Source organism: Thamnophis sirtalis, unplaced genomic scaffold, assembly GCF_051295495.1.
Source record: "Thamnophis sirtalis isolate CommonGarterSnake01/CBP01778 unplaced genomic scaffold, rThaSir2_p1.2 scaffold_10, whole genome shotgun sequence".
NCBI lineage: Eukaryota > Metazoa > Chordata > Lepidosauria > Squamata > Natricidae > Thamnophis > Thamnophis sirtalis.
Genome location: NW_028261390.1, coordinates 47,215,113 through 47,228,745, shown reverse-complemented (window position 1 = coordinate 47,228,745; position 13,633 = coordinate 47,215,113). Strand labels below are relative to the sequence as shown.

At 38.5% G+C, this 13,633-nt stretch overlaps 2 protein-coding genes across 5 annotated transcripts in view; one reads left to right on the top strand and one right to left on the bottom strand.

The window, feature by feature from the left end:
• The window catches only part of WWC2 (WW and C2 domain containing 2), a 157,267-nt gene extending 148,092 nt beyond the window's left edge, over positions 1-9,175 (top strand). For 3 of the 4 annotated variants that reach the window (XM_014051935.2, XM_014051934.2, XM_014051939.2), the window contains 2 exons: positions 1,137-1,264; positions 4,803-5,068. In XM_014051935.2, coding sequence (XP_013907410.2) covers positions 1,137-1,264; positions 4,803-4,869 — 195 coding nt within the window. In that variant the 3' untranslated portion in view covers positions 4,870-5,068. Of the gene's footprint in view, positions 1-1,136; positions 1,265-4,802; positions 5,069-5,513 lie in introns of those variants that run through there. The other variant, XM_087724547.1, reaches the window with a different exon arrangement.
• Positions 9,176-10,193: 1,018 nt separating this feature from the next.
• On the bottom strand, positions 10,194-11,790 carry LOC106537734 (claudin-22-like). The gene has a single exon (XM_087724548.1). The coding sequence runs from the start codon at positions 11,595-11,597 to the stop codon at positions 10,929-10,931; it is 669 nt and encodes a 222-aa protein (XP_087580674.1). The 5' UTR covers positions 11,598-11,790; the 3' UTR covers positions 10,194-10,928.
• Between the last annotated feature and the right edge of the window lie 1,843 nt (positions 11,791-13,633).

The window sequence follows — 13,633 nt, the reverse complement described above, 5'->3', positions numbered from 1 at the left end:
TGTTTGTTTGTTTAGCAAAAATTTTACCCTGTCCCATACCAGACGCTTGTTTGGACAGAAACAAACAAAGAAAAACTAATTCACTGACAGGACTTCATCAATATGAGATTATTCTTAAACTGCACTGATGATGCCCACAAACATCTTAGGTCAAAGACCCAGTGAAATAAGATTGTTTTCCTGTGTTGTAAAAAAACAGGAAAGTGGAGCCTCATGCTCTTAAGGCAGAAGCAAATTACATAAAATGGGGGCTACTATAGAAAATTCCTGTTGTCTTACCCACAGCCCATTTGTGTTATGAGAAGTGGAGTCTCTTTGTAAATGACCAGCCAAGATTGAAAATGCACATGACAGCAGGGCAAGCAAGATCTGTTTTAAATATTTCCATGGTCATGTACTGCTTTGAATAGTTCAAAAGCATTCAGAGGGTGCCCTCTTCAGTTGCAATACGTTTATAGAAGCAGCCTACTGCAGAAATACTGTATCTATTACAATGCCAAAGTCAGTAAAAACACTTTAAAAGCTTTTAATATACTAATATAAAAAGTTAAGGGAAGTATTAAAACAGTGGCGTACTCTATTAACACAAAAGGAGGGCATTTAACAAAACCAATCAACATCACAGGAAGCAGATAAATGAAATATAATTTAGACTGTGTATTATATACTTTTAATTGTCAGAAAAAAATTAAACCCTTGGTTAAAAACTGATTATAAAATTCCAGTTGTATTTGCTTCTTAGCTCATCCAAAGGATAATTAGATAGCTTATTGGGTATGCAAAGCCACTTTGCCATGCAAGGTTTTTTGTGACCTGCTGTCTTTTTTAGATGCTGTTAATCCATCTACGGTGCTAATAGGAAGGGTTGGCATGCTAATAGAGCTTCTATTTGGGACATCACTTTCTGGTGTACAAACATTTGCCCATGGATTACAGTGCCATTAAAGAAGCTGTCAAGAATTAGGTAGACCTTTTTCATTCATTCAACATCTTAATTAAATCAGACCAAAGTCATTTGAATTGCAGTGCCAAGATGCCTTTCCTTTTATTTGTGCTGAGATAGTTTGCAAGGTGCTTACTTAAGTCCTTATAATATTATGAGTTATTAAATGTGGCTTGTAATTTTTTTCCATTAGGCGGAACAGTCAAAGGACAAAAAGAAACAGGGATTAAATGCAGTGAAATTGATGAGGAAAGCTTCAAAAGACGTGTGCCGATTACGAGAGCAAAGCCAGAAAGTGCCATTACAGGTGCAGTCTTTCAGGTAAGGAGAATCTATATCTCTATGAGCTTTGTGAAATTGTTCAGCAATTTCTACATTGAAATTTTCAGTTTCAGTTTCACTAAAGGAGCCGAGGTGGCGCAGTGGTTAAATGCAGCACTGCAGGCTACTTCAGCTGACTACAGTTCTGCAGTTCGGCTGTTCAAATCTCACCGGCTCAGGGTTGACTCAGCCTTCCATCCTTCCGAGGTGGGTAAAATGAGGACCCAGATTGTTGGGGGCAATATGCTGACTCTGTAAACCACTTAGAGAGGGATGAAAGCCCTATGAAGCGGTATGTTTATGGTTGTTTATTTATATGCCGCCCTTTTCCCTGGGGGGACTCAGGGCGGCTCACAATCCAAAAGGGAAAGGGGAAAAACAGACTTTTTACATATAAAACGATACATAATTAAAACACAACATTCATACCATTCGGGCGGGTTACAATTTTTTAGCCCCAGGCCTGACGGGAGAGCCAGATTCTAAGGGCTGTGCAGAAGGTCTGTAGGGTGGTGAGGGTATGAATCTCCACGGGGAGATCGTTCCATAGGGTCGGAGCTGCTACCGAGAAGGCTCTCCTCCGCGTGATTGCCAGTCGGCACTGACCAGCAGATGGAACCCGGAGGAGGCCTAATCGATGAGATCTAATAGGTCGTGTGGAGGTAATTGGCAGTAGGCGGTCTCTCAAGTACCCAGATCCACTACCATGAAGGGTTTTATGGGTGACAAGTAGCACCTTGAAGCGTATCCAGAGATCGACAGGTAGCCAGTGCAGCTCGCGGAGGATAGGTGTTATGTGGGTGAAGCGAGGTGCACCCACAATCGCTCGCGCGGCTGCATTCTGGACTAGCTGAAGTCGCCGAATACTCCTCAAGGGCAGCCCCATGTAGAGCACATTGCAGTACTCCAGCCTAGAGGTCACAAGGGCACGAGTGACTGTTGTGAGAGTCTCCCGGTTCAGGTAGGGGCGCAACTGGTGTACCAGGCGAACCTGGGCAAACGCCCCCCTGGTCACAGCTGACAAATGGTGTTCGAAAGTCAGCTGTGGGTCCAGGAGGACTCCCAAGTTGCGGACCCTGTCTGAGGGGTGTAATGTTTGGCCCCCCAGCCTGAGAGATGGAATACTTGCCAAATTGGTGGGAGGGAAACACAACAGCCACTCGGTCTTATCTGGGTTGAGCACAAGTTTGTTAGCCCTCATCCAGTTCCTAACAGCTTCAAGTCCCTGGTTCATCACGTCCACCGCTTCATTGAGTTGGCACGGGGCGGACAGATACAACTGAGTATCGTCCGCATACTGGTGGTATTTTATCCCGTGCCGTCGAATGATCTCGCCCAGCGGTTTCATGTAGATGTTGAAAAGTAGGGGGGACAAGACCGAACCCTGCGGCACCCCATATGTTAGGGGCCTAGGGGTCGATCTCTGCCCTCCAACTAACACCGACTGCGACCTATCCGAGAGGTAAGAGGAGAACCACTGCAAAACAGTGCCTCCCACCCCCACCTCTCGCAGTCGTCGCAGAAGGATACCATGGTCGATGGTATCGAAAGCCGCTGAGAGGTCAAGGAGAACCAGGATGGAGGCATAGCCTCCATCCCTGGCTCTCCAGAGGTCATCGGTCAATGCGACCAAAGCGGTTTCTGTGCTGTAGCCAGGCCTGAAGCCGGACTGGAATGGGTCAAGATAGCTAGCTTCTTCCAAGGACCGCTGGAGCTGAAAGGCCACCACCTTCTCAACAACCTTCCCCACAAAGGGGAGGTTGGAGACTGGACGATAATTGTTAAAAACAGCTGGATCCAGAGATGGTTTCTTCAGGAGGGGTCTCACCACCGCCGCTTTAAGTGCGGGGGGAAAGACCCCCTCCCGAAGGGAGGCGGTAATAACCGCCTGGATCCAGCCCCGTGTCACCTCCCTGCTGTTAGCAACCAGCCAGGAGGGGCACGGGTCCAGCACACATGTGGAGGCACTCACAGCTCTCATGGCCTTGTCCACGTCCCCAGGGGCAACATCCTGAAACTCAACCCAGCGCTGGTCTACCAGATTATCCCCTTGTGCCTCGGCTGGATCTGCAGAATCGGAGTCCAACTCCGACCGAAACCGAGCAACTTTGTCCGCTAGGAACTGGACGTAATCCTCAGCTCTACCCTGCAGGGGATCCCCCGTATCCCTCCTATTTAGGAGGGAGCGGGTTATCCTAAACAGGGCGGCTGGGCGCGACTCAGCGGAGGCGATCAAGGTGGCAATGTAAGTTCTTTTTGCCGTCCTAATTGCCCTGATGTATTCCTTGATGCACGATGTTAAAAGTGCTCGGCTCGATTCGGATTTGTTGGACCTCCACAAGTGCTCTAGGCGTCTCTTCCGGCGCTTCCTCTCCCGGAGTTCCTCGGTAAACCAAGGGGGCCTCCTGGATCCACTGCCTTGGAGCGGCCGTAGTGGCGCAATCCGGTCAAGAGACTCCATCGCTGCCGAATTCCAGGCAGCAACCAGAGTCTCCACCGGACTGTGGGCGAGAGTATCAGGAATAACCCCAAGCTCCGTCTGGAACCTCAAGGGGTCCATAAGTCGCCTGGGGCGGAACCACCTGGTCGGTTCCTCCTCCCTACAGAGGAGGTTTGGCCTCCGAAAGTCAAGCCTCAGTAGGTAGTGGTCTGACCACGACAGGGGTATGATCTCACTGCCCCTCAGACCAAGATCACAAGTCCACTGCTCCGAGAGAAATACGAGGTCGAGCGTGTGGCCTGCTGAATGGGTTTCCACTCTGTACTGCTTCTTGCAGCGACAGTGGCACAAAGGTGACAAGGAGCTTAGTGGCATTGCTGCACTGGGTCTACTCTGATCTCATACATAAAGATAGACACTCTACTCAAACCTTGCCATCATTACCAGCTAGCAGAAACAGAAACCTGGTGTTAGTTAAGGTAGATAAGAACCTCCACCACCACTGTTACATTCCAAATGCTGCACTAGTGCTTAACAGAATCCAATGGGATGAGTAATGAAATGATGGATTGCATATCTTATTACACCCTCCTCTATATTGACTTCTCTGATTACTAAATGCCTCCTGCCTCCATCTCTTCTGTTTCCTTGGAATGCAACACACTTGTAATCTCATCCTTTTCATCCGTCCAATCTACATAGCAGACTTAAATCTCCCAAAACAAATCCCAACTCTTGGGGTGTAATCAACGTTTATGTTCTTATTCACCATGTTGTTTTCCAGGTAGAGAGAGTATCTATGGAAGACCTTGGTAGAAGAAGGTCACATTGTGTCTCCCATAAGTTTCTAAACTAGTTAAGTGGCCTATCGCAAAATTAAATATTTTTGCAGAAATATCATTTGAGCACTGCCCTACTTGAATCCAGTTAAATTGTATTTCTAATCACTGTATGTTAAAAGATTAAGGATTTGTTATATAGTGTTTTGATGCAAATTGTCATTTGCTTCTTTATTCTTTTATCTTCTAGTATTGGAGTCTATTATATCCTTGTTCTACATTTAAAAACATTTTTGTTTCCCTTACATTTATTTTTAAGGGAGAAGATGGCATACTTCACAAGAGCTAAAATAAGCATACCAGCTCTACCCGCTGATGATGTCTAACAATATTTTGCATCAAAGGTTTTGTTCATTTTTTAAGTGAATGCTTTTATATTATTGTTCTACAATCTTTTAAAGACATATTTTTGAATTCAATTGTAGATATTGTTTATAAAATACATACACTGTGCTCTAATGTAACATTTCAGATGTGCAAACTGTTCCCTCTGTCTTTTCTCTATGTAAAGCAAAATATACATTGATACGCCAGTGAGGCTAACTTTGTACAGTTTGTATATGTAAAAACGAAGGAAATCCTAGTATGTATGAACTGCACTGCTGCTCTATATCATGCAATGTGTCCCATATGTTTCATTTACCTGCTTTTTTCCCCACAAGGACAGACTGTGAAAATGGCTGTTAAGCCATCTAATAGGTTTTGAGAAAAAGAGTGGTGGTGGTGGTGGTGGTGGTGGTGGTGGTGGTGGTGATGGTGGTGGTAGTAGTAGTAGTAGTAGTAGTAGTAGTAGTAGTAGTAGTAGTTGTTGTTGTTTACATAGCTTTCAGGAAATGTGAGTCCTGTTCCATGCCAGCAGGCTGTCTAGTGCATGCAGGTTCTGTTTAGATTTCTGCTGTCTACATGGGAATTTTCAACTCTGACAAAAAATCTTTTTCCCTTTCTACCTTTTTTTTTTTTTTGAATGAAGGAGAGGCCTAGAATACTAAGCTGGAAGAGTATCCTTTTTGAATGTACTGAATTTGGGGCTGTATTTCAAATCTCACTGTATCTTAGAGCTTGGACAGAACACGAGGGAAGTATGTATACCCCACCATGTGTTAAAATAGATAATACTCAAATGGCAGCTGTTTTAGGAAAATGGACTTAAATTCAATTTTAAATCTGAGTATTCAAAGAATGAAAATTAAAACTAATGTGTAAATATATCTAGTAAGACTTTATTAATATAATTACATCCATGGAGCCCAAACAGACCCATTTTCACAAGAATAGTTCTTAACAAATTTATTTCTCTAAGGCAGTGTTTCTCAACCTTGATAACATTAAGATGTGTGGAGTTGAACTCCCAGTATGCTGGGGAAATCTTGGAAATGACACATCCCACACATCTTAAAATTGCCAAAGTTGAGAAACACTGATCTAAGCACCCATTGTATACTATTGAGATTTCTTCTAAGAAACCTTAATAATGAGCACTTAAAATAATATTAGTTGGGTTAACATTAAATAAAACATGTAAATTGATTCCTAAGTTAATTATGGCACAATAAGGACTAAACATGATCAATAACCTTAGTTTGTTTAACCAGGAACAGGTTTAACACAAGGTAAATTTTTTTTAAGTTGGTTATTGTCCAAAATCAGTTTCTGGCTACAAGTTTACAATAGGTACTAGGCAAAGTATTTGAAAAGTGTCTATGACAATCTGCCGCTGCCAACTGGAAGCCAACTTGCCATGGCCAACTTACTGCAGCAAACTCACTGTGGGACATCATATCAATATCACAATATCAGAGAAATTGTGGAATAGAATAATTAAAGAAAGGATGAAAAAGGACTGATAGAATGAAGTGTGAATGGCAAAAATTATTATTTTTTATTTACTTTAAATAATTAAATTGAATTGTTAAATTGCCCTACAGCGAGTTGTCTTGTGGTGAGTTGGCTGTGGCGAATTGCCCCGCAGTGAGTTGGCCATGGTAAACTGGCTATTGAGAGTTGGCCGTGGTGAGTTGGCTGTGGCGAGATGTCCCATTCTGATTTGGAAAGGTGCTTCACAAAGCACATGTGGGCACATCTGAAATCCTACCCCACCCCTCTTTCTCAAATTGCTGAGGAAACTACTGCACATCTTCCAGGAGGCTCAAATTGGAAGTGGCTGCTTTATCAATCAGCCTTCTATGTAGAGGTACTTTTCTAACTGACCTTCAGTTTTCGTGCATGTATGCACATGTGCAGAGTCTATGAACATGTTTAAAGTCTAGAAAATCTGTGCCAAAACTTTGGAAGGATCTCTTCAAGGACTTTTGCTTCATTCAGTCCATCAAGGAGTTTTTGCATAGCCATAATACAGGCACATATTTTCTTGGCATCCTCACTTCCCTTGGTAATTCTCATCTGATAACCAGTTATTGATTAGTTATGATGTCATAATCATGAAACACGCGGTGATTAACGCTTTGTTGCCACGGTGATGTCACATGTTTTGAAGATCAGACCAAAGCAAGGCATCTAATTGCTTAAGAAGGGATTGAAGAGCTAGTAGTGATAAGTGTCTTTACTAAGTTAAATCTGCATGCCATACTCCCCGCTGACTAAAGTAGAAAGTCTCAGTTTATAAGATCAGGCTATTTAAACAATGTAACTATTGCTTCCAAGCTATGGAACATAAAATAATGACAGCATAAAAGTTATTTAGGCAGTTTTAAAGTCATTTGGTGAAAGTGACACATAGTTCTGTATGTGATATATATTCATATACACACATAAAAAGACACCGAGGAAACAAAAAGACTTCTACTAATTGTGTACTTGTTAATTTTGCAACATAATTGTATAATGAACTGCTGTATTTTATTTTTCAAGGATATAATAGTATTGTTGAAAAAATAGGAGAACATTTACAGTATGTTCATTGCCATCCTTAGAATTACAGAAGGAAACAAATTAGTATGTCTTAATTTATTTTTATAAATCTCCCAAAGGTTGCTATTATTATGAACAACTATGTGTAGTTATTAAAAATCTTTTCAATATTACTTCAACTTGAAGGTAAGAAACTGCTTAATATTTCCTGGATGCCCCTCTTTTTTTAACCCATCTTTTAGAAGTGAATTAAACATATAGATGCTATTTACTCCGTCAAGGTCAATGTCTAAAAGCTGAAGTCACAAAGTTATTTAATATAGAAATGAAGGCTGATAATTTCAGTTTCTCAGTTTGACAATACAATATAATAATGTTTTAGAATGATGTATAGAGTTGTATCTTGTGATTTATTTATTTTCAGTCTTATTTATGTACAGTACAGCTTAATATAGTTCAGTTCTGCACTTTTAAATTTGCGGGTGAAAAAAAGCTACTGTGCAAATTGTTTTAGGGACACATACAAATGTACCTCCCTCTTCTGAAGGTATGCCACAATATTTAGAGAGAAACAAAAAGAATAATATATTGGCAAGACAAATTTTGTTGGCTGTTTATAAAAGAATCTTTCATCCATGCCGCCTTTGGCATGCTAAAATTTCAGCAACCTCAACTAATACTTAAGAAAACAGTTTGACGTCCTGGAAATCTTACACAAAGTCTGCTTAGCATTTGAAACAATTTTGAAAATCATGATCATGGACAAATACCAGTCAAGTCTCATACTACACTAATATCATTTTTTATCATAAAAGTTACCTATCAGAGAATAGAACAAATGTAATCATATCTTGATTATCATTACTTCAGTACAATCCTGCACGTCATATTACAAGTATTATACAATATTGTTGAGCCAAATGAACAAAGCGAATATTTTATTGGATGAAACTAAACTTCAATTTTTATACAATTATGTTATATTTAAGTATTAAATGCTGAGAACTGAACTCAATATTTAATCAGGTTGTATTACAAATGTCTTCTATCCTAATATTGTCTGTATATGTACACATCACCTATATTAACCTTTGTCTGTGCACTTTTTAATTGTTTCAATGATTTGGAAAAATACAGTTTTTTAACAATAACTTTTGCATGCTTCTCTTCTTTGCCAATACCAGTTAAATCAAATTTATGTGATTGGGCAAATGTTCATGTAAAACATCACCAATAAGACCATGTCATAATGGTGATCAGCATTATGGATGGGTGGTTTCTTGAGTAACAATGATTATGTAAGCTGTACTTATGTAAGTGAGGTCTTACACAAACCATAATCCATGACAGTGTATGATTTTTTTTCCTAATAACATTTTACACACTGGGATAATATAAAACTGACTGGATCTGAAACTCAGAAATGCAGCAAGTCCATGCCCTGTTTTCATTTTAAATGACTAAGTGCAGTTTTTCGTGGAAACTGAGGTCCATCCCTATTTTCTGAATGGGAAATAGACTGTAATACAGAGAAGCCATTTTTAAAAATGCATTTAATGACACTGGAAATCTGGATATTTTCAATATTAATAGATATGTATATGATAGATAAGGTAATAATATCTTAAATCCATCTATATAATACATTGAAAAGTGTCTATTTAACTAATAATACAAATCAAACTACATAAATGTAGATTATGCTAAAAAGAAATAGATGTAATTTTCATCCTAAATTTAATTTTAATATACTTGGCAGATTTTTTTTCTTTTTGTTTCAAATGATTTAGCAATTGTCAAAAAGATTAACTTTTCCGTGCATTTCTTCTGTAGCCTAACAAAAAGAATTATGATCAATTCTGTGCAGAGAAGTAGAAATCCACTGGTAACCAATGAACAGTGTGTTCTCATATTCCCATCTGACAGCTATCTTTTGAATAGCCTCCTATCAAATTTCAATGGTGGGCATACTTCAGAGCAACAGAGCACTTCAATGCATATACAACTAACACTTTTTGTAGCTTTTACTCTTGATGTTCTGTCATCAGACACCTGTCCATTTGTGAAGCGTGTTAAAATTCTATAAACCTTGACTTCTTTAGGCAAAGCTATAAGAAAAAAAATACATTTTATACTATATGCTTTCTTTCCTTTTCACACTACCTATGTAGCTTTCCAAAGCACCTTCCTCCATTTCATAAAAAATAAAACTATTCTAGCCTTGTAAGCTGCTTAATAGATTTAATAATATTTTCTTATAAAATACCATTAACTTTTCCTGTTAAGCAATATAATCAGAAGTATGCAAGTTTTAGCATTTGTGAATATACTGATAGAGTTTGAGTTGAGAATCACTGAAGAAAAGTTGTGTTATTACTATTTGTAAGTGGGTACTCTAAATGTTCTCACATTTAGATTATTTGTTTTTTCCAATGATATTTTAATACAGAAAAATGACAAATTGTGATTTCAAAAGTATTAGACTCATAAGATCCATTCTACACTGAAAATACCGTTCAAATATTAATATTTTACTTCTATTTAGGAACAATAGTCAATCCTTACTTGGATAGATTTAACTACATAATTGAATTCATATTCATTCAGAAGCAAATCCACAGAGTTCAATAATGTTTTCCTCTAGATAAGTACAAATATAATTAACCTAACACTCTTAAGTTTGCAAATTCAATTATGCAACTTGGAGCTGCTTAATAAAAGACATCACACATTATAAATGGATGGCACAGAAGCAATCCAGTTTTTAAATGATGTAAACAAAAAAAGAATGCTGTCATCACAAAGTAAAATTAATACAGTCTTTCTCAGACTTTAGAAGGTATATTGGGATCATATATACTTAACACTCAAATATCAACACATAACAAAACAGAACCGATTCTTTACAATACCAGTATTTTACATCTAATTAAAATATTTTGTTAGCTATTCCCTTATATCTTAAAAATAGGTAGAGGCAACAGCATACAAATAAAGGGGGGGGGGGAACCTTGGTGTTTTCCATGCTTTAAGATGAATCCTCGTCTGTAGGTACAACTGGAATCCATTAACCAGTATTGCTAATTGAACTTTTATTTAAAGATTTTGCTGCATATTTGAATTTGTAGCAGAAAGTTTAAATGAAAATAGTCTTTGAATTTTAAGACAGTCGGGAAACAAAAACAATCATTTTCTGAAAATCAAGTACCAAACTTAGCAGGGTATGATTGTGTAATATGAGGATTCATATTTTTATGACTTATTTGAGCTTTGTATATTTTTGTTTTTACAGTACATTTTAAGTTGAAGTAGAGAAAAATATATGATGATGTTTTCTATAGTCATTTTAATCTACTCTTCTTATGAAGCCAGCATTTTCAGCCTTGTAATAAGAAGGATAACACTACTCTTGAAATAAAAAGGTCAGGAAACAAAGCATCCTTTAATCTTAATTGGAATAAGGTTCTGCACATTGTGTTTAAGTGCATGAAAGGAAAAATAGGCTCTCCGGTGTCTCTCAGACTCTTAGACTTTGAGGTCTGTTGTTGCTTTCCAAGTGTTGACAAGCATCTAGCACACCTGCCACTGTATAATGGACTGAGGACGATTGAGTATCAACAGAACAGACGCTGCAATTTAACAATGAGCCTCCAAAAATGAGACAGAATCCAGCAAACCAGCCTATAAAAAGTGCTTCCCCAAAGTCCCACCTCGGAACGATGTCTGGAATAGTTTCATCCCAAAATTCCTGCACAGTGGTATGAGCAACCCAAGACACTGGGACTAAGGCTGCAGCTCCTGATATCCAGCAGAGTATTCCACCCAGCAACAATAACCGCTTCTTTAGATCCTGTTGTTGTTCTCCAATCTTTAAACAATCCAATCCAAAACTTGAGAGTAAGAGACCAGAAAGTCCTAATCCATTGGATATGAACATCAGAATCCTAGAAATTTGGAGCTCAGGGGGTAAAGCTAAAAAAGAATCGAATTCTTTGCACTGCATTCCCCCTTCTTCATGGACCACACAAGCTTGCCAGAGTCCCATTGTCCAGATCTCCAATTCATTCAATTCTAAATTGAGATTTTTCCACTGAGGTAAGTAAGTTGTGAGGCAGGATAAGACCCATCCTAACAGGCAAAATAAAATCCCTGCTAACTGCATTATGGTTCGGTTCACTAAAGCCATTGTAAAGGATGCGATCGACTGGCTGGAAAATCTTTTGGCCAGGTTTTTTGGGAACTTTGACTTTATATAGTGGCTGCAGCTCCGATGATGGTTGCTTTTTGCTCTCCTGAATATAAACTTTAACTATTAACCCTTTAAGAACTCTGAAACATGTTTTTGTTCTTCCTGAATATAAGGTTTCTTGCAAAGGATGAAGGACTCTGCTTAACCATGAGTTGGGTTTTGTGATAAGGATTTGATCTGTTACCTTTCAATTTGCTTGGTAAAATTATATCCCCAATGCCTGATGATTGCAAGTCTGAGGATGAACAAAGAAAGCTCTATGACCCCTCACCTAAAAAAAACAACAGAAATCTTTGTGCTTCAATACGGATTAATTAGATTTTAAGTGGTGATAAAAAAACAGGTCTGTCTACAACAGGACTTCATTGTAATAGCTAAATTTGAGATTTCAGGGCTTCAAATCAAGGCCTTGTAGAGAAAGGCATCCTGTTTTTCTATCTTCTGTACTACTATGCTTCCTTAGTTAAATGTATACATTAAGACTTATCTTTCATTCTCATCATTTTTCTGCAAAGAAAGCTTTGAAATATATTGATTTTCTGTCCTGTCTGAAGTTACTTTTAAATGGGCTTTCTTTACATCTGAGTTTTTCAAGAACAAAAGGTTTGGTGTAGTGGCTAAGATGTCAGCCTAGAAAGCAGCAGACTATGACTTTCAGTCCCACCTTGGGCATGAAAAACCAGGGGGCTGACTTGGAGCCAATCACACACTCTCAGTCCATCTCACATCACAGATTATTGTTGTGGAGAAGATAGGAAGTATTGGTATGTTTGCTGCTTTGAGTTGTATGTGAAATAATATGAAAGATAAAAATCGTTTTCAAAAATAGAAGTTTGAGCTAACAACTGATGTCTAGTAGTACTCAAGAATCTACCATTGACAAGGATTATTCATTAACAGGTTTTTAATATAAATATTAGAGATTGAGACAGAGGCATTTGTGACTGTTTGGTAACCCATTTCCTCAACAGGTATAACTAAGGTCTCATTTATATTACTTTCACAAAAACACCTTAAATCTTTTCTATAGCAGTATAAAGAATGAGCTATGAAAATTATGGCATGCATGTACAACTGATTTTCTTATTTTAGTAATGTGCTTATACTTGGTGCTGACACATAGGAAAAGCAGCCTTTTCACCATCAAGAATGTTAACCCAATACAGAGAATGTACTTTAGATGAAGAATTGTGTCATTGCTTTATTTGGTTCTGCAATGGCTCCTAGCAAAAGTGCCTTAAATGGCTTTAAATTCTTCATTTAAAAAAAAACACCCTTCAAGTTTAAGATAAGAGAGAAAGAATTTCACAATTTCTACTTCTTCACAATACCAGCAGCAATAACAAATTTTGTCTTGCTTTGTGCCCAGTCTCTCTTGCAGGGTTGTGGTAGATCTCACAGAAATAGTATTGGTTTCTTTTTTATAAAGTGCATGCCATGCTACTGAGAGTAGGATTACAACTAGGTATAATATTTGCATAGTGAAGTTTTAGAATTGCATTGCCTTTAAGGAAATGGAACATTTGTAAAATAGAGATCCTGTTTGATCAAAAACAAGCACATTCTCATCACTTTCAGGATAGATTACTGCAATCTACTTTATCTGGTGCTGCCTTTGAAGACTATTTGGAAACTGCAATTGGAGCAAAACATTGTGGCCTGCGTTTCTAGTGAGTAAGAGCTACAACAGCTTTAAAACACCAGTAGGCTTTAGAGTATAACTCATAATGCTGGCTCTATCTATAAGGCTCTTCACAGCTTGGCTATCAAACACTGTCTCCCATCTTGTATAGGGATGTTAGACTCAATGCTTCTTCACTGCAGTGCTGGAAGTGCTTCTTTTGGTTTGTGCCCATGCTGATGTCCTTTGGAAATGATGTAAAGACAATGTAATTCAAGAATTATTTGTTATGGTCACCGATCAGCCCCTGCAGAGATATAGATTATTCTTAACTGATGCAATTGTTTTAACA